General features: G+C 49.3%; 2 protein-coding genes across 3 annotated transcripts; one reads left to right on the forward strand and one right to left on the reverse strand.

The window, feature by feature from the left end:
- Nucleotides 1-706: 706 nt before the first annotated feature.
- Nucleotides 707-20,564, forward strand: BORCS8 (BLOC-1 related complex subunit 8). 2 transcript variants are annotated; one of them, XM_043502450.1, is made up of 6 exons: nt 707-865; nt 4,331-4,443; nt 9,111-9,175; nt 10,268-10,375; nt 11,473-11,565; nt 15,368-20,564. In XM_043502450.1, exons 1-5 carry the CDS (start codon nt 829-831, stop codon nt 11,513-11,515), a joined length of 366 nt encoding a protein of 121 aa, XP_043358385.1. In that variant the 5' UTR covers nt 707-828; the 3' UTR covers nt 11,516-11,565; nt 15,368-20,564. The 2 variants fall into 2 exon arrangements, with proteins under 2 accessions (XP_043358385.1, XP_043358383.1); XM_043502448.1 differs by lacking the exon at nt 11,473-11,565.
- TMEM221 (transmembrane protein 221) lies at nt 12,445-26,560 on the reverse strand. Its single transcript, XM_038384072.2, has 3 exons — nt 25,872-26,560; nt 16,604-16,689; nt 12,445-14,416 (listed from the first exon to the last, which is right to left on the reverse strand). Exons 1-3 carry the CDS (start codon nt 26,156-26,158, stop codon nt 13,896-13,898), a joined length of 894 nt encoding a protein of 297 aa, XP_038240000.1. The 5' UTR covers nt 26,159-26,560; the 3' UTR covers nt 12,445-13,895.
- Nucleotides 26,561-27,308: the final 748 nt, after the last annotated feature.

Here is a 27,308-nt window from a genome sequence, read left to right on the forward strand (position 1 = left end):
CAAGGTTGTATGGAGCAGTAGTGACTACTCGCCCCTCTGGTAGTGCTGGTGACAGCCACCAGCACCGGCCAGTGATGCCAGTTGCCCCCTCCTGAGTCAGTGCAAAGGGGAATCACTAAGTCCTCCCACATGAGGGGGACAGTGGTAGGGGCAGGGGCGATGGGCAGAATCCCTCCACCCCCATACTATAATCACCAGGGGTAGCTCCCTGGGCCTTTCCAGTTGGCTCTGGTCCATGGCAATGGGGAAGGGGGTCATGCTCCAAGGGCGCCGTTGCACCAATCTCGTGATTTTTTGGAACCTGACTCCTGAGTTCCGACCACTTGGCATTAGCAGCGCTAGGAGGCTCTGGATGAAATCAGGGGACCTGGAAACGCGGTGGGCTTTCCCCAGCATCTGCGTTCCTTCCAGGTGGGGGCCCTCAAGGGGTAAGCAGGGGCGGAATTTACAACAGCCGTCGTGATAACCCTGCACATTTAATTCTAGCACATTCGGGGCAGAGACACGGTCCCATTATGCCTGCCACAGAAAATCCCTGCCTCTTGGGGCTGGCAGACAGAAGCAGGGCTGGCAGCTGGGGGTTGCTGGGGTGGGGAAGTCACACCCTATGGGGCCACACAGCTGGGAGGGGAGGGTCCTCCAGGAAGGGGTCGCTCACTGGCCCCAGACGGTACACAGGGGCCGGCGAGGGAGCAAGAGAAGAGGCGGAACCTCCCCGGCGCCGCGCGGGTTCCGGAGGGGCCGTTTCGAGCGTTGCACCGCGGAGCCGGAAGTTGCCCACGGGCCGGGGTTCCGGGCCGGCTTCGGCATCCGCTACCCCCGCCCGCGATGGAGGAGACCGAGATGCAGCTCAAGGTGAAAAAAGGTAAATGGCGGCGCCACGGCCCCCGGCGGGGGCCACGATGGGCGGGGCATGGGGCGGGTCAGAGGGCCCCAGGAAGTGCCCAGCGATGGGGGGGATAAGGCCCTTGTAGGGCCTCCCATAGGTGGGATGGGGGAGGGTATTTCCAGAGCCCCAGGGCAGCCCCCTGGGGGGGGTATAGGGCCCCAGCTTGCCCTCCTAGGTGGCCATAGGGCATTCTCCGTATTGGGGCAGGGCAGTCATGGAGCCCCAGGTCAGCCCCGTGGGTCGTTTAATTGTAGGGTTTCTATGTGGCCCCCCGTGGGTGGGTGATGCGGGCCTGACGGTTATAGCCTAACTGCCCCCTGACCACGGCTAGTTTGTGTCTCTTCTCCAGATACATCTTGATTCTTTTTTTTTTTTTTTTTGGACCCTTCCTAAGCTGACCTTCCTGCAGCGAGGAGTTCCGCAGACTGCTCCTGTGGTTCATTTAAAGAGCATTTTTTTAAAAAAAGATACATTTTAAAATGTTTGTTTGAGTTTTTATTTCAGTAGACTGCCTTGCCCTCTTGCAGTGTATTAAATCCATGGCTGTCTGACTTGCTGCAGGTCTGTGGTTAGCAGGCAGAGCCTTCGCATGTGAATTAAAACAAGAGGAAGGATTTGGTTAAAAGAATCTCCCTGGGGATTTTTGGCTACTGATTTAGCTGCACCAGTGCAGATATGACTTATGTTGTTGCAGCCCAGTTTGAAGCAGACACCTGGAAATTGGGATAAGATGCACTAGTGCAACTTTTTTTGCACTGGTGTAAACCATATCTATGTTGTTGGTTTGCACTGGTGACTAAAACCCCAGTGTTGACAAGGCCTAAAAAAATTACACTTCTGGGCTTTGGTATTTTGTGGGCATTTGTAAATATACAAAGGCAGCTGAAATGAAGCAGCAGGATGTGCAACAAAAGCTCTAGGCCAGAGATTGAATGTGTCTGTAAAAGCATCTTGCCACAGAGATCCCCAAAGGTGCAAGTCTGGAAGTAAAAGGGATTTCATAGGAAATGCCAGACTAGATCAAACCCAGCATCCATCTAGTTCAGTATCCTGTCTGTGACAGTGGCCAGTATCTGATGCTTCAGAGAAAGATATAAGAACCTCCCAATAGCAGATGCGGGCCTGCCTTATATCTCATCCTGATCTCTAATCATTAGAGATTGGCTTAAATCGGAGGCTTGAGGTTTAATATCTCTTCCAAAATTTTTATTAGCATTAACTGTTATAACCGCGGATATTCTTGCTGTCCAGACAACTGTCCAATCCCCTTTTGAATCTCACATTCCAGTGCCCTACCATCCAAGGGTCTGTTCATCTGTGCTTTATAACAGTCACATAGTTGCTACTTCCTCTTTCTCTCCCCTCCTTGCCACAGCACATTGTGTGAGTCCCAACACAAACATGACCTCACATATGCACGTCAGATGAGTAGTGGGTGTCTGTGTCCTTTTTGGAACATGTAGTTAGCACATGGCTACAGCGTGTTTTGCAAAGCTCAGAATTTCTCTACATCTGTATTCAAGCAGTTTGGAAAGTTGGCTAACAGCAAACACTGCAATAACTGAACACTTACAAATGAAACAAAAGCTGAGAGCAGGGGAAGCAAAACTATTTGCCTTAAAAGGAACTTGTTTTTTTAAAAAAAATGTATTCAGTTCCAAAAGATCAGCCAGCTCATGCTATGCGTGGGCTCAGGACTAGTTGAGCCATAAACCAGTGTATTTAAATATGGCAAAAAATACCCACTATTTACTTTTGCTGTGATTTAAAAAAAAAAAATCTACATCCACTATTGAAAGGTTACTCCTGAAAACCCTCTCTGATCTTTGTGTTTCAGATAGCTATGATTTATAAGGGGCTGTAGGTGGATATGGGGCATTGCAAACCCACAAAGAGGAGGCACTCTCTTCCCCGCAAAAGCTTGCAATCTAATTCACAGGATATGGAGCTTGTGATCCAGAAGGCAGGGTTCACATCTCCCCTTTGTGTATGGAGTCAGGCACACTGTCTGTGCTCAAGAAATAAAACCTTTTTAATCACAAGAAAGGTGTTGTCAATTATTTGTATTGCGGTCATGTTTAGCACCAAGACCAAGGCCCCATTGTGCCAGGTGCTGTACAGACACATAGTGAGAGAGTGCTCCAGAAAGAGACAGATTCAGGGTGAGAAGGGAAAAGGATGGATGCAGAGAGGGGAAGTGACTTTCCCAGGGTCCCGCAGTAGGTCAGTGGCAGAGTTGGGAATAGACTTCAGGTCTCCTGAGCCCTGGTCCAGTGCCCTACTCACTAGACCATACTGCCTCTCTAAAGAACATTGTGGGGATATCCATAGGGGAAGGTTTCAGAGTAGCAGCCGTGTTAGTCTGTATTCGCAAAAAGAAAAGGAGTACTTGTGGCACCTTAGAGACTAACAAATTTATTTAAGCATAAGCTTCCGTGAGCTACAGCTCACTTCATCGGATGCATTTCCCATAGGGGAAGGTTTCCTAAAGGTATTGTGCTATTAGGAGAAAGAGCGTGGAGTCAGTTTGCCCCAAGCACAGCGGGTGGTGAGAAAGATGGTGCAATGCTAGGAATGGAAGGAGAGGAAGATTGGGAGAAGGATGGGGGAGATCACAGAGGTGGTGGGGCAGTGTGATGCAAAGCCTTCAGGATTGAGAGCTTGAAAGTGATGCAGCACTGTTTCAAGAAACAGCATTTAGTGGCTTTAAAAGCTGGTCATGGAGACATCAGCTGGGATGGAAGGGAATTTGTTTACCTCCTGCCTCAAAGCAGTTTGCTGGGTTTTAAAGCCATTGTGCCCTAGCCATCTAGAGCTTTTTCTGGCAAGGCACTCTGTGGCCCAGAGCCATGTCCATACAATGGGTTTGTCACACTGACTGCATGCTACTGTGTTTTCATGGCAAACTCCGTTAGGATCCCCATGGGGGCTGTTGAGATGTAAGGAGCATGATGCATGGCACTGGGTGAGCAGCCGGAAAGGGAACCTCAAACCCGAGGTCAGTCTAGATTTCTGTGTTGTCAGTACCCCCATTCACTCCCAGGCTGCTCGGGCACTACGCACAAGAACCAGAGCTAACTTTCCCCTTTAAGATTAATTTAAGGCTCTGCTGGTTTGTCTAAAATGCCCCAGAGTCTGTTCAAAGATGTTACTAATCCCAGAAAAGCCAGTGGTCTTACAGGACTGCAGGTGACCTCCCTGAATGATCTTTGGCTAGTGAACCTGGAAGAGCCAGCAGATTCCAGAGTCCCAGAGGGTATGGAAAACCCTGCTGCTGTGCTGTGAGTCTGGGGGGAAAGGTTCTGAACAGAAATAAGTGCTTAGCTTGATTTTGCTTTAACATACCTGCTGATAGGCTAGAAGTGTCAAAGGGGTTTGGAGCTCAGCCTTCTCCCTGTTTTATTCCCATTTTAAATAATGCAGCTGTTTTGCTTATTTTAGTTACAGACAAATTCACGGAGAGCATGTATATCCTGGCAAACGAGCCATCTGTGGCACTGTACCGGCTGCAGGAGCATGTCAGGCGCTCCCTTCCGGAGCTCGCCCAGCACAAGGTGAGAGCCAGTCTGGGTCAGGAGTCCAGGGCTGGCAGGAACAGGGTGCAAGCTGCCTTTCTCCCCATGACACTAGCACCCCTGGCCATTTTTTCCTGACTCTGTGAGGTGGGAGAGAACAGGATAATCAAGTCAAGATGGGAGTACGGTGTAATGGTTAGAGGAAAGGGGTTGGGAGCCAGAGCTCCTGGGTTCTATCGGATCTGCTACTGAATTGTTCTGTGGCTTGGGAGAGTTGCTTTGTTGCTCTGTGCCTCAGTTTCCACATCTGTAAAATTGAGATGGTATGACTAGACTTCCAGGGCTGCTATGAGACTTATCTAATTAATGTTTGTACAGCACTTTCAGAACTTCAGATGAAAGGATCCTCAGAAGGGCAAAGTAGTGTAACATAATAAGCTGTTTCAGATAGTTGCTGGCAGTAGTAGACCCAAAGTGACCAGAACCCCTTGGCCCTCTAGTGGCTGCACTTTGCACTGCCGGGGGGAGCCTAGAGTACTGTGCTGGGTTTCGATTCCTTACTTCCTGGACCAATGAAGGCTGGGGGTTGTCTAGGAGCGACGTGTTTCCCCCACGTCAGCTTGAATCTAGGAGAGGTGACGTGCCTTTCCAAGTTCACCCTCTGAGACAGTAGCAGAGCCAAGAGAAGAACCCAGGAATCTGACTGCCATCCCTTGGCTCTAACCACTGGGTGACAGCCCCTCCATTCCATACGTGGAGACAAAGGAAAATGAGCTACCTGCCTTGTTTGGGGAGAGGGGAGATGTTAAATCTCATTTCCCCTGGCTGTGCTGCAAGGTGTTTTTATTTCCTGCATAAAATATGGGGAGAGAAACAAGTAAAAAGAGCCCACCAGAGGCAAAGGACACTAATGAATCGCAGCCTACAGCTGCGCTTCCCCTTTCCTCCGAATCACGGAGTGCTGACACTTTAATGCTAGCCCTGGTGTCCTTCTCCCTTTTCTGCCAGTCATGATTCATTAGGAGTGATGCCTCATGAATAGATTACTGCTCCATGTGTATGCTAATGTATTGTCAGTCCTCATTTCTCACCTTTGCTTTATAACCTTAGTTTCCAAATTAACCTGGATTGTGGCACTTTATTATTCACTTATTTATTAACTATTTATGTATGTTTCTGTGTGCGGAGGTATATAGAGATGTATACATATGTGTAGTGCAACATTGATCTGGTCACATCACCAGGATGTGCGGGACAGGTTTGTAATACAATTCCCAAGTTGTCACTCACCTTGATTTAATCAGAATAGGGCCAATTTCAGGGAGTGTGTCCTGAACAAAAGAAAACTGAGCAGATTGTATGACAAGCCATGCAGAGGGAAGAGCTTGGGTGCCAGCATTGAACAGTTTGTGCCAAGGAAGGTAGGGGGGCATTGAAACCCTACTGGAAAAGACAGCAGGGTGAATGCATGAGACACACAGAATGTTGTTAGGCAGTGGGAGCGGGTGATGTTGAGGGGAGCCTTTTAAATCTTTAATTTACTGACTTTCTCAGCTAGCCAGGGTCGTCTTCATGATTATCCTCAAAACTGAGTGACTATTTTGGAGGTTGCTTGAGTTCACATTTGTAGCTACTTGCCGTCCCTCCTATTTTTAGCCAAGACAGCTGTCTCTTTTCACTTTCCTCCCACAAAAAGAAGACTGTCATCTAGTCAGATTTCAGGGACCCAGAGGGCCTTGTCCCTATTTCTGCCCATGCTAGTGTCACAGCTATAAGTATTCACATGCAGGAATTGAGGCCTTGATGCTCTGCTTGATCCCTCTCCTGCGTTGGCCACCAGTCCTGACTCAGGAGTGACTTTTGCCTGAAAAGGGAGGAAAATAATTTACTTAGTACCTCTGCAAAGGCAGCAGATGAATGTCAGATTGCTCTTCTTTGTCCTCTGCTAGCCAGTATAGATGAGATTTAATAGGTCTCGTCTAGTTCCATGTCATATGGTTCTCTGGAGATATGCCCTTAGAGAGTCCCAGAGAGTTTAAATAGGAATAAACTGTTGGGGGTGATTTGGGAGGAAAGGTTGGTGCAGGGAGAAGGTCACCTCTGTGACTTTCAGTGATTTGATTAAAAATAAGCTTAAACCTTCATCCATCTCAAGCTCTCCAGGCAGACTTAACACCTCGCTGATAAGATACAGCAAGATGCAGGGCCCAGGGTGCCTCGCTGTGTCTGAGCTGCATTGCTAAGCTCTGCTCTTGCGCTGCACAAAGCCGCCTTTTTGGATTTCCTCTGATCTTTCAGGGGTGTAGAACTCCTCGTTAATTTACTGCTGAGCGACCACAATTCATCATTAGTGCTATTGCATATCATTAGCTGGCTTTAGCTGTTAAACCCCATGCGAGGAGATGTCCTGGGAATTCTGAGAGAGGGCGTTGTGAAAAGATTAAAAAGACAGGAGCACAGTGGAAAGGCTCTTTTTCCTAATTAAGAACATGAAAGCCCCAGGAAGTGGCGAGAAAGCTGGGAACAGGCGTGGCCTGGCCTCAGATACAAGGCAACCTTAGAAACCTACTAGTGCTAGGGGATGTTGTGGCCAAAGCAAAGTCGCTCTCTGGAGGGTTGTAGCTTTGTAATTTCCTCTGTTCATCCCCCTAACCCTCTACCTCAGCCACTGTGTCAGCCCAGCCCAGCTCTGTCACCTTTTACTCTTACTCTGTTGGCTTCACAAGTAACTAGAGCAGAGCAATGTGGAGCCCGGTTAGTACTTGCACTGAAAATCTTCCAGGTTTGCTAGCCACAGATTATTCAGGGAGGTCACCTGCAGTCCTGTAAGACCACTGGCTTTTCTGGGAATCAGTAACATCTTTGAACAGACTCTGGGGCATTTTAGCCAGCAGATTCCAGAGCCCCAGAGGGTTTTGTAAACCCTGCTGCTGTGCTGTGAGTCTGGGGGGAAAGGTTCTTAGTGCTTAGCTTGATTTTGCTTTAACGTATCTGCTGATAGGCTAGAAGTGTCAAAGGGGTTTGGAGCTTTGCCTTCTCCCCGTGTTGGGGATTCATTTACTGGGGTACTTTTCCCTTAGAGTCAATAGTGAGCCTGTGTACCAGAGTGGTGCTAAGCAACACGGTGCTGCCGGTTTGGGGTAAGAGCCATTGTGACCACTAGTGATCATTAACAATCCCCTGGCACTTTTTGCAAAGACAAGAGGTTGCTGGGTAACATTTTCAATGGTGTCTAAATGACTTAGCCACTTCTGTAAATTTTACCTATTAAGCCTACAAGTTCTGGCCAAATTTAAGCATGGATAATTTCCATCTTCCCCCGCTCACTAAATTCATCTGCCTTTTCATTGTGATTTGCTTTTTTCACTTTCTGTTCTTAGCTGTTCCATAGTGTTGCTGTGTGCTGTTATGTCCCACACCAGAGTTGCTGCTTATCAGATTTGCATGAAGTGATCCTATGCATAGTTTGTGTAGCACTTAGTGAGCCCTTGAGATGAAAGGAATGATAGGAACGTGCATTATTATTATTAATAGTATAAGTCATTACTTATGCTCTGGCTCCGAGTGCACTGGGATTTCTTAGCAGACTGGAGGATGGAAAAGTCTGTTTGCTAGAGGCTGTAAAAATGTTCACTAGAGCAGTTCCTGTGAGATTCCTGAATTGTGAAAGAAGCTGATTGTCTGCTTTTCTCTTGGGGCTATGGGTTGGACTTGATGGGAGCTGGGTCAGCTCTGATGATAGCTGCACCAGCTGAAATGGACGTACCACCTGTGTGGAATGCTTTGGAACTTCCAGATGATCAGTAGCATTCGCTTTAGCAGCTCATTGGTTCATCTGCCTCACCTTGGCTCTCAGTTGTGTCATGGACGCATTCACAACCAAGAGAAATTTTGCCAGATTGTGCAAAGTATTTAGCTCCAGGCAGCAGTTCCTTTTAAAAACAAAACCAGTGCACTCTTAGTCTGAGTATAGCTCTCGGAAAAAGCCCCAGCGGTGATGCTAACCTTTAAAATGGGAGAGGAACTCAGAATGTGATTCCCAGCAAAAAGCAGCAGAGGCCAAAGGTTGAAGTGATGTGGGATTCATTTTCTTAATGTGCACAACGTTTACTGTAATCTCAGCTTTGAATTCGGCCTGCCTCCTGTCAGTTTCCAGCTATAAACAATGAGACCTCAAGGCTGTGTGAGACAGGGGGACATGGGAACCTACAAGGAAGGCGACATCTGGCTGTCGGATGTTGCAGGGGATGGCAGTGAATTAAATGCTACACAGAATTTAAGACCTATGTGTGGTATTTATCATTGGCTGAGTAGTGCATTTCCAGTCGAGCCTCACTAATGATATGTGATCTTACCAGCGCTATAGTGCTTTACAAAGGAAGGAAAACAGCATTTTACATATAGGGAAACTGAGGCCTAGAGAGATAAAATGACTTGCCCAAGATCACCCAGCATATCAGTAAGACAGCCAGGAGCAGAACTGCCAACCTGCTACTCTAACCACTGAACTGCAGTGTCTCCCTGCTAGACCACAGGTGGCCTTTTCTTCAGGTGTTCCATATGCTTATGTAGCATGTTGGTGAATGGGCTGCATTGGTGCTAGTTGTGTGTGTGATGTGGGTGGTATGTCTGTCTAATACATAGGGGCGCCTTAACTTTTCCTGACAAGAAGTTTCATTCTGTGTTCCCTGTGATCTGCCTTTCAGGCTGACATGCAGAGCTGGGAGGAGCAGAGTCAAGGAGCCATTTATACTGTGGAGTACGCCTGCAGGTACAGCAGGGTGCTGGGAGAGCTTTGAAGTTTGCAATTCTTTGGGGCAGCAGCCCTCCCTTTTTCAAACCTATGGTAAATCAAAGGAGCTGGCGAGGAGGCTCAGTTCGTTTTCCCCCTCTCCTCCCATGCTGGTGATTTCACAGTACAGGTGTGTTTTCACTCCCATTGAAAGCACCGTTCAGCTCACTGTGTCGTGCCCAAGGTTTTCCCTGTTCCTGATGGCTAGTGATGAGAAGCTGTGTTGGTTAATTTGGGGTCAGTTGCTTTGGAGGGAGGGGAAGTATTTTAAGAACTAAACATAACTCCTATTTTCAAACCCGGAAGATCAAAGCCAGGCACCTGCACACATGGGTCCTTTGATAAAGGGGGACTGCCTTCCAGAAAGGCTGAGCACCCTCAACTCTTCCTGGCGTAATGGGAGCTGTGGGTCCTCAGCACCTCTCCAAATCCAGCCACTTGTATTTAGGAGCCTAATTATGGATTCACGCTAGGCATCTTGACTTGGACATTTTGGCCTCTGATTTAAAACCTGGTCAACCCCCAACCCTTCCATTTACGGGTGTTGCTTGGCTGCTCTCACACACAAGATTCTGTAAGAGCTTCCTGCCCCCCCATTCCACCAGCACAAGGCCCAGTTCATCCTTCCCAGGTGAGCCGTTCACACCACTGCAAAGTAAGTGTCAAGCAGCAGAAATCAGAATGGTGGCAGTTTGCACTCGCTTGGCACTGGTGTAGGTGCAGGGCAGTGCTGAACTGAGCCCACAACTGGCAGTAAGTGGCCCCATTTCAGCAGAGAGTCAGGCCTGAGGCACGCTGACAGCAGGCACAGCTCTCTGAAATGTTACTGTTAGGTCTCGTTCTTTTCATTGAGTCTGATGCACCCTTTCTTCCCTGGCCGTTGAGGGCAATACAGACCTGCCAGTATCTCCCAAGAAATCTACCCCTTAGCTAGTGTTTGAAGATGCAAAATTCCATATGTAGCTGTAACTCCTTCTTAGCCATCTCCTCGCCAGCGTGCATATATATTCTAAACCCGTGAAGCCCTTGAAGGTATTAACTGCATCTCCTATTCCACCTGGTCTGTTTCAGTGCTATAAAGAACATGATGGACAGCAGCGTGTATTTCGAGAGCATTGACAGGCTGCTCAAGCATGCCATCGCTGTGAAGGATCAGCTGAATTCTGCTCAGGGCCGCAGGTAGCTCGGGAGTCTGACACCCTGAATTCTGATAACTGCCCTACCGCTTTATAGGAATGACTGTTCTGTGACTGCTGAAGGCTTCACTAGCTGTAATTCTACAAACTACAGACAAGCCAAGCAGTTACACCCATAATATGACTCTGTGCTATTATTTAAAAGAATAAGCTCTTTGTCTTGCAGTGAAACTCTGGTTCACTTTACTTTAGGAAGAAAACCCTCTTGTTTACAACATGTTTCCTGCAAAATAACTGATTTCCATACGTTTAAAGAAGGGAGTCGGGGGGGTGACTCTTTGGCTAATACGTAGCATTTTTGTACAGTGTTAAATATATTTGTTGCATGGTGAGGGCCATAATAATAAATGAATGTTTTAGCGCTGAAGAAAGGAGTGTATGGTGAAGCAGGGTCCCCACCCGGCTGGGATACTATTCATTAGGTTGTTTGCTGGGCTCTGTCTGTGGATGGGATTTGCCACTGGTCAGTGTAGTTGGAGGATGCATTTTGCTGTTTGCAGCAAAAGGAAAGCTACTCCAGCACCTGCCAGTAGATGGGCTGAGTCTAGTATATTCAATCCATCGCCCCAAGATCCTTAATGGTATGAGTGTCAGGGGCTTTGTGGAAGGTGAAACTCACAAATGCTGCTCCATATACCTAACAGCTTTAAATTTTCTGTTGCAAGCACATGGATAAAGCAGGCAGAATCCCGGTTCTGTGCCAAGTGACTTTCTGTACTAAGTGTTTGTGGCCACAAGCTCTTGTATTTTGCCATGTTTCCAACTTTCCTGGGCCAATGCCTAATTTACACACAGTGGAGCAAATTCCAACAGCAGTTGGAAGTGAGGCCACAGAGACCATGGGTCTTGACATCCCAGGAGGCAGGTATGGGGGCCATGTAGCCTCCATTGGCTACCCCCCTGTATTAAAGATGGGCATGTCCAATGGCTACAGTTAGAATTCCATGAGCCATGCTTGTCCCTACGTTGCACATGGAGGGCTCCAGGCTTAGAGGCTGTAGGTAAGGAAGCCCTGGTGCTGTACTCTCCCATGTATACTGCTGTCCTTATCTCCTGGTGGATGTGATTGTTTTCTTACAGCGCCGCTGCCCTGCAAGCCCCGAATCCGCCAGCCAGTTCCTGATTTCAGACCAGACTGGCCTTCCTCAGACTGGCCTTTTTCATCCAGCCCAGGTCAGTGATCTCTTTGGCCAGATGGCCGGGTGAGAAATCTTCCATCCTTAAACTTTCTGGCCAGTCTGTGTGAGGTTTCTTAGAAGACTATTCCCCTTCAAACTGAAAGGCACTGCAGCAAAGGGCAATGATATTGACTAGATATAGTCCTTCCTATATCAGTGGGAAGCGGTGGTTAATTTTGGAATGCACACGTCCCAGATCCTCAAAGGTAGTTAGGTGCCCCAAAGACCTTCTTTAGACACCATAAAGAAGTGGGATGGGAAAAAGGACTGCACACAGCTTGGCAGTTGGAAAGGGGTGTCGCTAAAGTTTTGTTTTTTCATTGGAGCTGACAAGTCCATGTTTTTCAATGGAAAGGAATTTAACAAGCAGGTTGTTTTCCCAGGGCTGGGAAGAAAGGGGCATAAGGGGGTTTGAGATCAGAAAAAAGGTTGTTAGCCTGGCATTTCCTGAGAGTGGTGAATAACCCCAAACAATCACACCCCACTTCAAAGAGATAAACTCTGTATTTTAGCCATCGCTGTGTGCTCAGGAACACAGCTGTGTTTTAATAGCGTGACGCACAAGGTTTGTTAATCCAGAAATGTGGCCTCTGTCTTCATTCGCTCCTTGCAATGCTGCACCTATCGCTGTCCTAAAGCTAGCACCCGAATAATGAGGCCAGGAGTCAGAATAAATAAATTGCACTGCTGCTTTGGGCAACCTGGAATGAACCTTGCAGATGGCAGGGCAGGAAACATGGCTTTAAAAAACCCTGATTTTACTTATTGCCAGTTCATTGTGCTAGGACTCCTGGTATAAAACACTTCGAAATCAATTGAGATATAATAGTGAAAGTCACACAATGGTGAATCACACTCCGTTTAAAGAACTGGGTGGGTCTCACAGTAACCAGCATCATCTATTGTATTTTTATTTTCTATTGTGCATTTCTCTTTCTCATACTAACCATGCAGTTGCACCAAACAGGGCTCTTGTTTCACTTGCTTCAGCCCCATCAATACTAGCCCTGTCTGTGTAACCACCAATCTCCCAGTAACCACACTGCATTGTCACCAGGATTATCCTTTTCAGTGGGGAAACCAGCAGTAGGGCCTCGTGAACAAAGATCTTGTTTCCTTGCAAATGTCCTTTGTAGGCAATTAAAGAACAAGTGAATACAAAGGCTATTGTTTATGTGCAGGGCCATGTTTCTGGCAAGCAGCAGCTGCCTGCGTTCAGGCACAGCTGTTCATGCTGGAGCAAAGGTTTTGCCACAGGAAGTGATCTTGTTGACTGAGTCGGGTCTGTGCCCAGTCCTGGAGACAGTAAGGAACGTTGGGCAAGGCCAGGTCAGTGAGCAGCGGGCCCCTCTCTCTCACGCCCACCTTCCAACCTCCTCTCCCTCAATCTAACTCTCCAGCTGCGTGGTCTTCCACCCCTCCCATCAGGGGCTGGTTTTTCCTCTCCGAGTGGAATAGCAATCTCTCCTTCACCATAACATCCAGGAGCTGTGCTGGGTGGTGAGTCTTCCATATGAACTGTCTAAAACCCCGTAGTGCTAGCTAAGGAATAACAGGAGCAGGCTGGAGAGGGACCAGCAAGGACAAAAGGCTTGGGGTGCAGAGGGGAGCTGGGCTGCGGGAGAAGGCAGCACACAGGATGGCCACTCTCCTGGGGCTGATACTGGCTGTTTTTGCCCTCTTTTTCTCACGCACAACATGCAGCTAATGCCATTCTGCCTTACTGAGCCAGTTCCTGTCTGCCCCTCTCAACTCAGGCCAACCTGGGAGGAAAGGAGTGATGGGGACTTTGAAGTGCAACTCTAATCAGACAAGTGTCACTACCGCTTACCCCCATTCCCTTTCCTGCACTTTGGTGCCTCTCTGTCCTGCAGAGTTGTCATGGGCCCTGTTCTGCCTCCTGCATCACCTGAGTTGCCAGGGTAGGAGCTTTACTCACAGGAGGGCAACGCAAGAGGCAGAATGCAGCAGGCTGTAGTTTTTACGGAGCCACCTTTCAGCTCTAATTGTCCACTACAATCATTAGGCTGGTTAACGGCAGCCCCAGCTCAACTGGGAAGGAGCTCTGATATAATCCTCCAGACTTCAGGAGGAGTAAAATATAATTTTAAAACTCTGTGCCCCTCTCAAGCCCCTCCATCTCAGTGCAGTCCGGAGGAGGGACGCCAAGTCCCTTTTATTTTATTTAGATTTCCCCTCACCCAATGTCTGGCCGAGTTCCTGAGCAGGTATCTTAGCTGTTCAGGCGGGGAGTGGCCCATGTTAAGGGCTAAAGGGAGATGCAGATCTTGGCAGTGTTGGGATGAGACTTCCCCACTCCAGCCTTCATACCAAAGTTGAATCCTTCCTGGAGGCTCCTGGCTTCTGTGGCAAAATATTCCTCATCTCCTGGGTGATGCTGTTCCAGGGCTTGCCCTGCACCTGCAGCAGGCCTGGCTCTGCCGACAGCGTTCTGTGTGTCCGGGGAAGATTGCAGCAATCTTTCTCAGCCAGGGGCCCATGGCTTCCTGGCAAGGTGAAGCTGCCTCTGGCTGGTGAGGCGAGGTAGGGCTTCTGCTCTATGTATGGTGGGTAGGAAAACTCTCGGTGGATCTCTGGCCGCGGGCGGGCTGCAGCCATGTTCTTGCTGTTGTTGAGGTCACTGGCCGGGGTGTCACTGCGCCGGGCAGAGTCGTTCTCATAGAGGGTACGGCAGAGCTCAGACTGGCTGCGCCGTGAGGCTTGGGAGGCCCTGATGAGGGCATGCGTCACCGTGATCAGCAGGACAATGATCCCGGAGGACAGGATGCAGGCGCTGGTTATGCCGGTCTCGATTTCAAACAGCAGCAGCATGTAGATGGAGAGAGCTGGAGGGGAAGGAGAGAAAGGCAGAGATAAGAGGGCCAGTAGTCTGACACACGAGGGAAACGAGTCCTGGGCCAAGCCAACCTCTTGCAACTGAGCAAGGGCCGAGCTCTTTGGGAGAGACGTCCCATTTTGATTGAACATCCCATCTCAATCTGAGCGAAAGCAGTTTCCTTCGCTCTGCGACTGCCTCACGAGCCTGATTCCGGACTTCACTTACCCACAGGGCCCATTTCTGGGTGGGGAGGAGGTATTTTCAAAGGCGCCCAAGTTCCCAGTCCTCAAAGGTATTTAGGCACCTAGGTCCAGATCCACAAGGGAGCTAAGTGAGTTAGGAACATGAATCCCATTTACCTGGGTGCTTTGGAAAACCCCCCTCACTGAGGCATGCACACGTTCCTGAGGCCTAACTGGTGACTAATCCCTGTGTTCTCTGCCCGCCTGTTCTTGGTGTTTGCTTTTCCTCTGTGCTGCTCTTCTGCTCACTCTTTACCAGCAGCTGGCACCTGGCCCTGCCCACACTGCCTGTTAAATAGTTGGATTAAATATTTTATTTTGAAATCTTAAAAAAAGAAAAATAATGTCTGAATGCCCCACTCCTGAAAGGGCTCCATTAACAGAGCCGCGGCCTGGCCCCTGAAACCTGGCATCCAGCTCATCAGAGATCCAGACGGGCAGAAAGGGACTTTCCCTGGATCTGGGTTATCCCACCCCCACAGCATTCTTACATCTTCCCTGGAGGCAGCTGGCATTGGCCACAGTTGGAGATGGGAACCTAGGTTAGCTGGACCTTGGGCTGATCCAGCCTGGCAATTCCTTTGCTCCTAGAGGCAGCGAGAGGGGTTATCCGCAGTGCTATCATGTGGGGGGAGTCTTGGCTGTGCCACATTGAGCCTCCAAGGTGCTCGTCAGTCATGACACTTGCTACTGAGCTCTCTGCTATTTTCTTGCAGCGCTGGATGGCCTGGGTGCCAAGAGAGGACGCTGCCCACACGCCTTGTCTCTGGGGACATGCAGGGATGAGAGCTGCCGACTCCTTTTAAAAGCTTCTGAAGCCAAAGCCACAAGTGATTAGCCATGAGTGGTGTGTAAAGGCCCAGTGGAGGACTGGGATCTCCTTGGGCTGATGTTTTGTCTCTAGCTGATGTTCTAGATCCCCCTAGCTCATTGAATAATTGCCCTGTTCGTGTAAAGCCAGGGGCTTGGTTTGGGGACTTGCCCGTCACAGCCACACCTGTCACAGGCTCCAGGGAGAACGGAGGTGTGCTCTCCCCACCAATCTCCAGAAGAAAGCCAGCACTGTGGAGGGGCATCATGGGGGATTGGTGGGGGGCATCTGTTTCTTGTGCCTTTGAATCCCTCCATTCCAGGGCTTGTGCTGCAGCCTCTCCCCCATAAAACAAATGGCAGAAGCATTACAGTGTCTCAAAAAACAGGTCACAATAAAGTCTTTTAAAACTACTTGCTATTGTCCCCCTTCTCCCCCGAATCCCAAAACACCACAGTTGCCTTCTGCTCCTTTCTCAGCGTAATGGCCTCTTCAAAGAGAGAAACTGAGGCAGAGAGAAGCTAAATGTCTTGGCCATGATTGCACAGCAGGTCTGGCTGTGGCCCCTTTTAGTGTAAGATCTGAGCGCTTCACAGCCTTCCATGAGCCAGGGGAGGGCTCTTATCCCTCGTCTACAGATAGGAACTGGGGCCCAGAGAGACGAAAACCCAGATCCTCAAAGGTAGTTAGGCGCCTAATACCCCATGAGCTCACTGATCTGGCCTAAGTGACTAGCCCAAGGTCATGCAGGGAGCCTCCGGCATAGCAGGGAATTGAAGCCAGCTGGCCCTAGTCCTGGCACAGCACTGCTGCACCATCCTTCCTTGGGCACAGCCCTGGCCGGTGTCATGCTCAGGGTTGGTTGGCTGAAGGGCTATCCAGAAGTTACGCTGCAGCCAGGCTGCAAACAGGATTCTGGTCCCACCACTGCAGGAATAAACCTGAACTCAGGAACCTGGTGACGCCAGCTGGGAAGCAAGCGATCATGGCAGTCTGACCTATAAATAGGTTTTCAGCAACCTCCTGGGGGGAGGCAGGTGCCAGAGCATTCTCTATGAAATATGCGAGTTCTGTGTGGGGCCGAGCCCACCCTCCCAGCAGAATGAGATCCCAGCGTTTGCAGCGAAATTAAAATGCTTGCCTGCTAAATAGACGGAAACACCGCAGCAGAATAAGCCAATGGCAACGTGCCGAATCATCCGGTTGTCCAACAGGAACCAGTCAGCTCTGCAAAACAGGAGAGAGAAACACTTCAGTGGTAAAATAGAGCAATATCTAGTGATGCCTACTGCCTTTATCCCAGTACAGTATCATTTTAATCTGATCAGAAACAGCTCTATAAGAGGCCTTTCCTGCACCTGCAAGGGGATTGACTCTGTCACCTAGTGACCCTAAGATCTTATATTCTCCGAGTCTATATAAAGCAGTGCAGAGCTTCTATACCAAGGCTCCAATATTTAAATCAATCTAAGAGGCTGGGGTTTGGATCTAGTTTGATTGCCCAGGGTAGGGGTTTCTACACGCTGTAAAGCACCTCAGTCCAAAAATCCGGACTTGGGGTGAAAAGTGCATTGGCTGCGAGTTCTAGAGCGTCTCAGAGATGCTGTGATGCGTTTTAAACCCTAAACTTGCCTCCTAGGGAGCCGAATTCTCCCCTCAGCCATGTGCATGGGGCCATCTCCTCTGGTCTCTGCGGCACAGAACACCAATGTCACTGGAAGTGTCACGTGCAGCGGGAGCCACGTAACTAAACCCAGATCTGCTGTGGAGCTTTAAGAGGAGAGGAGAGGATTGCCTGGGCAGTTCTACTGTGCTGGGGGGCAAGGTGGTCTTCATTTCAATATCTTTCCTTCCTGTCCCCCCACGCACTGGTTTGTTGGCTGAGAAATGAAAACCAAAGACAAACAACCCCCAGTTGATGAATGAGCTTGAGGTTCAGCCAGCCAGCAGAGGGAGCCCAAATTCACCATCTTTCCAAACACTGATGATGCAACTACATAACAGAAGCAAATAAAGCAAGAGCCGTATCTGCTCAGTATTTCTGCAGGGAGGGAGATAAACCTAAAGATGCTGCAAGCTGGAAAAGAAGGCACAAGCTGGTGGGAGAAAGAAATATTTCAACGCTTCTTAAAGACTATTGCAAGAAGTGAAGAGCAAAGAAAAAAGATGATGCATTAGTCCATAAGTCTATCGCCCTTTAAAAGAGCATGAAAGGGTGAAGTGCTGCTGCCGTGAACTAAACAAAGCCAGGTTGCATTTTCATCCTCGGTGCTGAATTGCTTTGCTTAACTAGCTATGTTAATTTAGATGCACATTTTGGAAGGGGGTGACTTTCTTTTTGAACGGTGCATGAAACATCAAAGGCCAGCTCCTATCTAGGCATGTATTCCATGCTCCTCACAGTAATATCTGAGCCCTTCCACTTGATAGATTCAGCTTATTCCAATTGTGACACCGGATGGTTTCTGTGGGCGCACAGACTCCCTTGAGACTTGCCAGCAGCCTTGCCACTAGATGTTAGTGAGCATGCACTCAATAACTGTTCTTGTCCACCCTGCGAAAGCTGCTTGAGATTGTTTGTTCCCTTCATTACAGCTGAGGTGACCTACAGAACCCCCACACTCCTCTTATGGCTCTTCATGGGCCATCATCTCCGAAGGAAGCCCGCATGTTATCCTCTTGTTAATTGTGAGAGCGGAACATAGTCATGAAAGGAGGTGACACAATGGGAAAAGGATACAAAGTGCTGTAGGCTTAAGCATGGTTAAAGGTTGTGATTGAAAGATGCTGCAGCACAACTGTCTCTGTAGGAGACAAGGAAAGGATTGTGTAGCTCATCCAGGAGAGACAGGTGGCGGATTATGATGTTGGAATGACTGACACAGGGAGGGGTTTTCACATTGCTGAGTGGGATGGGTTGGCAACCCCTGGGGAGCAGCGCTCTGTATCTGTTCTGAGCAATACACGCACACACGCCCTCCTTGGCAATGCGTGCGGTGGCCTTGACACTGAGGAACTGCCCCAGGGATTAAAGGGCACCTCAGTCTCCTAGGTCCAGGCAGTCCTTGGCCTCAAAAATTGGTGGCAAAGGGGCCAGTTAGTGCTGATAGTGGCGGTTGTCTTTATAATGTGGACATCTGTCCATTGGGAATTGGCTTGAGACCTAACAACTCATGACATGCAAGAGCCACTGGATTGCCTTCAGCTGGGAATGAGTTTGGGTCTTTTTGTTCTGAAGTAAGGGAGTGTCTTTCCTCGCCTTCTCCCTCCATCACTTCCCTCTAGGGAGAGCTTTGGCAAGGACTTGGGATCGTCAGTAAGATCAGGTGCTGGGAAAACACTGCCCAGGAGAGTTTGATCTCTGCACTCAGCCCTGCTGGTTCAGAAGGGCTGGTCAACCTATGTTGTGTTTGTGGGAGTCCTCTGGACTCCCCCAGTCTGAGAAAGCAGGAGAATAACAGCTCTGCTTGCCTCTGGAGTAACTGCATAAGGAACACGTGAGAGGGAAGGGACTTTAACTCACAGTTCTCTAGCCACCAGCTAATGAAAGCAATGATAAGTCCACCTGAGGATCAGTCACCTGATAGGCAACACCAATGATGCTCTGGCCTGCGTGACCAAAATTGCACTATGCTTTTCTGCAGAATCTGGCTACCTAAGGTTTACAGGCATGAAAAAGGCAATGGGGGAAAGCCTCCAAACGCTGTCCCTAGAACGGCCCCTCTAGGGAACGGCCCTTCTCCTGGCTGGGAGGTTACAAGGTGGATGAGATGGAGGCCACAGAGTCTGTTTTGTGCTGAACTGGGATGTCCGGACCTGCCTAGTGCTGGGAGTTTGCACTCAGGAGCTGTTAATAGAACTTGGAAGGGCTCCTGCTCCTCGTTCATTGTTGGGGAAGAGAAGCCACTTTATTTTATTAATTACATGATTTGGGAGATTAGTGTGGGGGGGGAGGAACAGCCTTTGTTTAGAGCAGGCTGGGGCTATTGAGCGCAGAGCTGGAAACTGGAGCAGTAATTCAGCGTGACGGGCCCAACGTGGGAAAGCCTCCTGCTACGTGAGCAGATCCCCTAATGAAACCAGAGCCCCGGCTCCCTGCTCCCCTGGGGGGATAGGGCTGTCCCGCAGAGATGGGGATGGGCAGGATGAAAACACAAGCTCCAACATGGGGAGACAATAGCTAATCACATGTCAATGGGGGAGAAGGGGCTGTGAGAATTAACCCTTCACGGGCTGGCATTTTTTAGACTAACAGCATTTTCCATTCTAGGATCTCAAAGCAATTTGCAAACAAACATTATTTGAGTGTCACAACCTAACCCCTCCTCCCAAGTAGAGGTATAACCCCCACATTACAGATGGAAAGACTGAGGCACAGTGAAGTGATGTGACTTGCTCAGGATTGCCCAGCAAGAGTGGCAGAGAGAACAGGACCCAGGAGTCCTGATTCCAAGGCCTCTGTTCTAACCACACTGCCTTCCGTCAGTCCTCCAGTCCACTAAGCTCTCAAGAGACGCCCATGCCCTCAGCAGCAGAAGGGTGAAGCAATAACAGCCTCTCGCCTTGCTTAAGAAATGTGGGAGTGGGGGGAGGAAGCTAATTTAGGACAAACTATTTAAGCCAAATTGCTTGTGGGGGGCTTTCCTGGAGCCTGGCCCAGTAGCAGCAAGGTGCATGGCCCAAGCACTGGGATTGGATTGGAGGACGGATCTAAATCCCAGGTCACCACCTCTGGTGCACTGGCTCCAGCTGTCCCATAGGTGGGAAGCCCTTTGCTGAATGGCATCATCATAGCCGCTCTCTGCCCCTCCTGCCCCCAAGCTGTTCTTTTGCCTTTGTGGGCTCAGAATAAATTACGGATAATTAAAAGAACCTGGGACATTCTCAACTTTTATACAGGGAAATCCAGAACCTTTCTGTATTCTGGTGTTAGAAGCAGGCTGAGTCCAGCTAGACGGGTCACAGAAACATCCTCTGAATTTCCTTAGCCCTTTTAATTTCAGAGCTCTTTAATCACATCAGTTAATTAAGTCTCTCATCCCACTGAGACAGATAGTTACTGTCCCTGTTCTACAAACAGGGGAAGCTGAGGCACAAAGAGGTGAAGTAGCTTGCTTCAGGGTCACAAGGTGATTCAGTGGTAGGGCTGAAAGTAGAACCTAGGAGTCCTGATCCCCAGTTTGCTGAGCTCAGATGGGCCTCTGCAGCTTGGGTCCGTTTCATTTCCCCTCACAGCGAGACCACTGTCTGCAGCCGTAGAGAATTATTCTGCCCCTTGGGGATGTGGGATCAGGTGAGTGCCCTGTTTCCATTGTCTGAGGCCTTGCCTTTAAATGCTTAACCCTGTGCAAGATGCACCTGCAGTTAGCTAGGGCTCTCCTCCCAGCCCTTCCCAAGCGGTTGCACTCAGTCTCCCCTATGCAGAAACAAGGCAGAGAGCTATGGCTGGCAAGCTCAGAGCTTAACAAGGAACAAAAACAGGAGCAATTGGGACTGGAGCTGGTGAGAGATAGGAGAACCCCCGTCGCCCCAGCAGGGTTCAATCGGCGACACCTGTGGGCAGAGTGGGGCAACAGGCAGCCTGTGTCACAGAATGGCCTGTGACTGCAGCAAACCAGCTAAATGGTGGCGAGGCACCTGCTCTGCTGAGACCCAAAGGCTCTTGAGTACTGTGCCCAGGATATGAGCAGCCATGTTCAGCCCTGCTTCCTTCTCCCACCAGCACACTAGATACAAACTTGTCCTGTCAGCCAGTGCTGGGTTCCGATTACCCAGCCAGCCCCTCTTCTGCAACCATCTGTCTCTCACTTTGGTTTTAATGGGAGCAGTTTGCACTAGGCTGTAAGCTTGACTAGAAGCCCTACAATAAAGACGTGCTTCTTCTGGAGCATCCAAGGGTCTTCACAAACATGGATTAACTGAACCTTGCCACGTGCATGGGAGGAAGGTGATACGGTTCTTTAGCTCAGTGGTCTCCAAACTGGGCTGGGCGCACTCCAGGGGGTGCATGGCATCAGGAGCGCTGCCGGACGGCACTCCGCCATTTTTTTTCTTCAGCGGCTGCTCTGTACATCCATGGCTGGTGTTCCCCTCCAGCAGCGCATCTGCGGCCAGTCTTCTTCTGTTGGCGGCACGTCTGTGGCAGATCTTCTGGTCTTCACCCTGGGGGTGCGCGAGCCAAAACGTTTGGAGACCACTGCTTTAGCTCTCTGAGATGAGGCCTAGAAAGGGGACGTGACTTGCCCAGGGTCACACAGCCAGTCAGTGGCAGAGCTGAGAGTAGAACCCAGGAGTCCCGAGTCTCTATCTTCTCTATCCATTAGAGACATTCCATCCCTGTAAGCAAGGGATCGAATTACTTCAGGATCGTTGTGCTGTGATTAATAGATTTTAAAGCCAGAAGGGACCGCTAGGATCATCGGGTCTGGCCTCCTGACAGCACAGGCCAGAGAATTTCACTAATCACACTCTTTTTTGCATCAGGCCCATCACTTCTGGTTGAGGTAGAGCATCTCTTTTATAAAGACAGCCAGTCCCCAAGTCATGGAGATTCCCCGACACCTGGAGGGGTAGGGAAGCTGTTTCAATAGTTCAGTGAAGGTAGGATAAGAAATAATGGGCTTACTCTGCAGCAAGGGAGATTTAGGTTAGATATTAGGACAAACTTTCTCGCTGTGAGGGTAGTTAAGCTCTGGAACAGGCTTCCAAGGGAGATTGTGGAATCCCTGTAATCGGAGATTTTTTTAGAACAGGTTGGACAAACACTTGTCAGGGATGGCCTAGGGTTATTTGGTCCTGCCTCAGTGCAGGGGGCTGGACGTGATGATCTCTCGAAGCCCCTTCCAGCCCAACATTTGTATGTTTCTAAGATTACCCGCACTGTACAAATTGGGCACCTTATTCCTAGTCTGAAGTTATCTAGCTTCAGTCTCTAGCTATTGGATCTTGTTCTGCCTTTGCTAGAGTCAAGAGCCTTCTGCTATCAGAAATCTTCCCATTATAGATTCTGATCAAGTCATCTCAACCTCCTCTTCATTAAACTAAGTAAACTGGACTTCTTTGGTCTCTCTCTCTGTGAGGCAGGTTTTCCAGACCTCGTATTGTTCTTGTACTCTTTTCTGAACCTTTCCAACTTACCAACTTTCTCCCTAAAGACTGGACACCAGAACCACTCTCGTCAATGCCATACCCAAGGGTAATAACATCTGCCTACATCCAGTCAATGTTTTCATGCGTAGACGTTCTAGGATTGTACTTGCTCTCCTAGCCACCACATGGCAAATAACCAACTGAACATGAGCTTGCAATGACCCCTAAATCCATTAATGAATCACTGCTTTTCAAAATACAGCCCCCAATCCTGGAAGTGTGACCTGCATTCTTCATACCTAGATGTATGACCTTGCATTTAGCTATCTAATTAGCTGATTGACCTGTTTCAGTTTTAATGGGGGATTTCAAAGGTGAATTGCAGAGCTTTGAAAATAAATAAAACTTTTAAGATCTGAACTCAGTATTAGGTGCTGGGTTCAATTTACAGGTGGTCAGGAATTTTGCCATCAATGGTTTTTCCAATGGAAAATGTGGTTTCCACAAAATCAGACTTTTCAACAGGAAAATTTTGGTTTTGCAGAAGTGGTTCAATTTTCTGTTGGGAAAGTCAAATTAAGTTTTAGTTTGGATTGGTTGGACCCAAACTGAAATATTTTTGGATTGTTGAACTGACCCAAAACATTTAGTTTTTCATTAGTTCAACATTAAACTCTATTTCCCTATTGTGCAGGTTGTCATATGGGAGTTGTAATTTGGGTCCCATTGTTTGCTATGGGCTGGACTCCCTGGTCCAAGTACATATTCCACGATGCAATGCAGTTTTCCCTCCAACTCAGCAGTATGGTCCACCACAAGTCATGCGGCTGCAGACGAAGGCTGGGAGATGTAATCTACCAAGGGAGCCTGGCCCACAAGGCAGTACAGGACCATGTGGCTTATGAACAACTCCCATAAGGCAATGTGCCCCCACAAGGAAATGAAGTTTAACGTTCAACAGACTTGAGTGAAGCTTTTCAGATTGGTGTAACAATCCACAACAAAATATTTTGATTCGAGAAATGTCAGTTTCATTTTGATTGGAAAGGCCAAAACAACATGTTTTGTCATTTCCAAATTGACCTTTTTTGAAATTCTTTGTTCCACCAAAAATTTAGATGTGTAACATTTTGTCTCGATGTAGGATGAAAACAAAATGTTGAAATATTGGAATTTCCTGCAGGATGGAAATTCTGAATTTCACTCAGTTCTAGTCCAATTGATCCCTAGTGTGAATCCACTGAAGGCAGTACACCAAGGGGCCTATACATGCAAACGTCAATACATTTTCAAACCAAATATTTGCAAATCACTTTGTCTTTTTACTTCCCAGCCAAGGTGAGGTGCATGTGTTTGGCCAAAACCAGCCCTGCATCAACCATGCAGTGAACCCAGGCAGGGTTCCTGGCAGGTGAAGGAAAGAGGCAGTGTTCAGAAATGTTTTTGCAGATGTAAATGTGCTGGCAATTATTAAGTCGACATGTGTCTCTGGGTTAATGATTTGGGGGTCTTTAGTCGTAATCCTGTGCAGGTTGCCTTTAAAAACACCCAGACACCAGTCAAGAGAATCCAGCTTGCCAATTCCTAAAAAATGGGGGGTGGGACGTCTTATAAACACTGCAGACAAGAACAGAATTTTAGGCAAGATCTCCAGTTGGGGTAGACAGATGCAGGATCTGGCCAGCTGGCCTTCTTTTCTGACTTTGCACTTCCTAGTATAGAATCTGCTAAGTATCTGGGATGCTAATGAATTGCAGCGTTAGCTGTGGGTGTGAGAGGCGGCGGGGGAAGGGGGGGTATAAACCCTAAGATATCTTCTGTGTCAGCATAGGTTTGAAGCTGTGGTGCCTGGAGAGCTGGCTGGGCATGAGGTGCTGGCTCCCCTCTTGACCAGCTGCTTCTACAGGTGCCCAGGCTCTACACTGCAAATGAGCCAGCAACAGCAGCTAGAAACACGGAAGAGGAGCTAAACTGATCCACTGCCAGCAGTCAATGAGCCTGGGACTACCAGCCACCCCTGGCAATTAGGATTCCTGGGTTCTCTGCCACTGACTCACTCTGTGACCTTAGGGCATGCCATTTAATCTCTGTACCTCAGCTTTCCTGCAAAACAGCTCTTGGATGCCTCAGTTCATTGATGTGCTAAAACTGCTTTGAGATCCTCAGGTGGAAAGCACTACAGAAGGTTGAAATAGCCAGTGCTCAACTAATGTATTGCCCCTCTCCCCCAGTCTACAAGGGATTGTGTGTGCTAATGTCTCCTCTAGCCCTCTGCTGATGCTCCAATGCTGTCTCTCTCAGGCAAGTATTGCTGTCTAAAGACTAAAAGAAAAGGAGTACTTGTGGCACCTTAGAGACTAAAGACTGGATTACATATTTCAAGCCAGATCCTCAGCTGGTTTCAGTTGGCATCCCTCCACAGAAGTCAGCGGAGCGACACTAATTTGCACCAGCTGAGCAAGTGCTAGGGGAGTTAAATACTGTGTTAATGTAACCAGATGTAAAGGCAGCTGTAAATTTGCTCAGGTAGTCAATAAAGTCGCCAAGCACAAATACACATGGTATTAAATGGGTTACAATCCACAGCCAGACACTCACAAGATGAATGTTGGCATAGTCAGGTAACTAATAATGATGCTAAGCAACGTAGCTCATCCAGGAACTTATCTGGCCCCCATCCGTATGCACTCCTGTGAAGCAGGGCAGGGCTGGGATCCCCATTATAAAATGGGGAAACTGAGGCAGGGTGGCAGTGTCAGAGCAGGGAGTTGGAACCCAGATCTCCTGAGCCCTGGGCCAGGGCCACTGTTAAAAGGACAGGGCGTGGGAATTGCATGGGTGGGTTCTGGGCAAGTGGGAGATAGCAGGCTGCCACTCTGAGGCCTGGCAGCATAGTTCAGTGACTGGCTTTGATGTGGGCTCAGCTCAAAGGGCTCTTGGGGGGACTCTGCATTATGCATGAGTTGCATGAAGCTGCAGAGCGGGGGGAGAGCTCTCATTTACCCCTTGTCAAGGAAGGTCTTTAGTGTCTCCGGAGTCCTCCTGCCCCTCCTCTCTGCACACCTATCCTGGGCAATCTGGGAGCCTTTAAACAGCCCCCAGCTCCAGCAGGTCAACTCCTCCAAGGGCTCCACACGCAAAGTTCCCCAGGGGGAGGGTGACCATGCCCGGCCCCAGGGTTCAGTTCCTCCTGACTGGCAGGGGACAGAGCTCTGGGGCCTGTACCCAAGATGCTCCCCGCCCCTTTCCCCTTCCAGCACCAGGGGACCCTGCGATGAGCCCAAGCCAAGCGCATCCTCCCCTGCCCCGCCGCTGCTCACCTGTCTGGCTCCGGGTCTCCCTGGCCCGCCTCGGCGCTGAAATAGCTTTGCAGGAGGCAGAGCAGGAGGCAGCTGACGTTGAGCACCAGGCACAGGGTAGCCAGCACGGCCGAGACCGGCCGCAGCACCCTGGCCACCCTCTCCGAGACGGCGCTGGGGGAGCCAGCCTGGGCCCGGCCCGCCTGGAGCTGGAAGATGAGGATGGAGGCCAGCACCGCCATGAGGGCCGCCAGGGTGCCGAAGAGCAGGAGTACGGCCAGGGAGCGCCGGGTGTAGGCGGAGGGCATCGCGGGGCGGGGAGTTAAAAGAGGGTCCCAAAAAGTTGTGCTAAACTTTCCACGCCCCCGCGCGCGCCCTGCCTCTCCCTGAGCCGAGCCGCAGGGACCGGGGAGCGGCGGCTGCCGAGCCCGGAGCTGTCCCGGGAGGCGCTGAGCTCCCCGTGTGCTGCCGCTGATCTCACCCCCCCAGTGCCAAGCTGTGTCTCACCCTGCCCGCGGAGCCCGGTGGTGCTAATCACGCTGGAGCTCGTCTCTCTCGCTCACACACCTCTGCCCATGTGACGTTTCTATTAATTAGGGATTTCAAACTTTCCTGGCGATGGAGTGAAGCTCCCTGTGCAAAGGAGGCGTTTTCTCCAGCCTGGGAGCGAGGACTGCCTGCCCCCTCCTTGTTCGCAGTTTGCATCTGCTCAGTTTCTCTCCAACTCTCCGCCCTGCCCAGCTAGCTGCGTGGAAAGAAAAGCTGGTGTTTTAAAGGGGGGACCTAGACAGGATCTGTGTTGAAAGATCCAGCTAGCCCTGCACTTGCCCTCTCTGCTTTTTAATCTTTTTTCAATCCAGCCAGGCCTTGTAGGATACAGCTGTGTGCTGCTGGTGAAAATCTGTTTTGCAGAGAAAGGTTTGTTTGTTTTGTTAAAAGGGGAATAAGGCTGGAATGTTCTTGATGGGATCTTTAATTTTGGGACCCAGTATCTGCTCGCAGTTACCCCAGCTTTTACAGTGCTGTAGTTCTATCCAGTTTAGCTGTGTCACTTCTGTTTGACATCAGCAAAACAGACAGCAGAACTGACCCCTTCATTTTTAAAAATCAAGGGCCAGATTCAGAGGTGTTGTAAATTAGCATAACTCTGAATAGAGGTATGTTGATTTACACCAGCTCCAAATCTTGCTCCAGACACCTATGCTCTCCTGATCCAAAACTCACTGAAGTCCAAGGAAAGTTTCCCATTGATTTCAATGGGCCGTGGATCAGGACTTGGCACCCATTTAGCCAGTACACTAGGCTCTTCCACAAATCTGGCTCTTGGTGGCTCAGTGAGAGCTGCTAAGTGAGGAGCCCTTGAAAACCTGGCCTAGTAGTCTTCAACGGAGCCCTACAGTTTGTCCCTGGCTAATGAAGGAGAATTTGGACCTGGTTCACCATTAAAGTCAGTGGAGT

The sequence above is a fragment of the Dermochelys coriacea genome, chromosome 25 (assembly GCF_009764565.3).
Source record: "Dermochelys coriacea isolate rDerCor1 chromosome 25, rDerCor1.pri.v4, whole genome shotgun sequence".
NCBI classification, from domain to species: Eukaryota; Metazoa; Chordata; order Testudines; family Dermochelyidae; genus Dermochelys; species Dermochelys coriacea.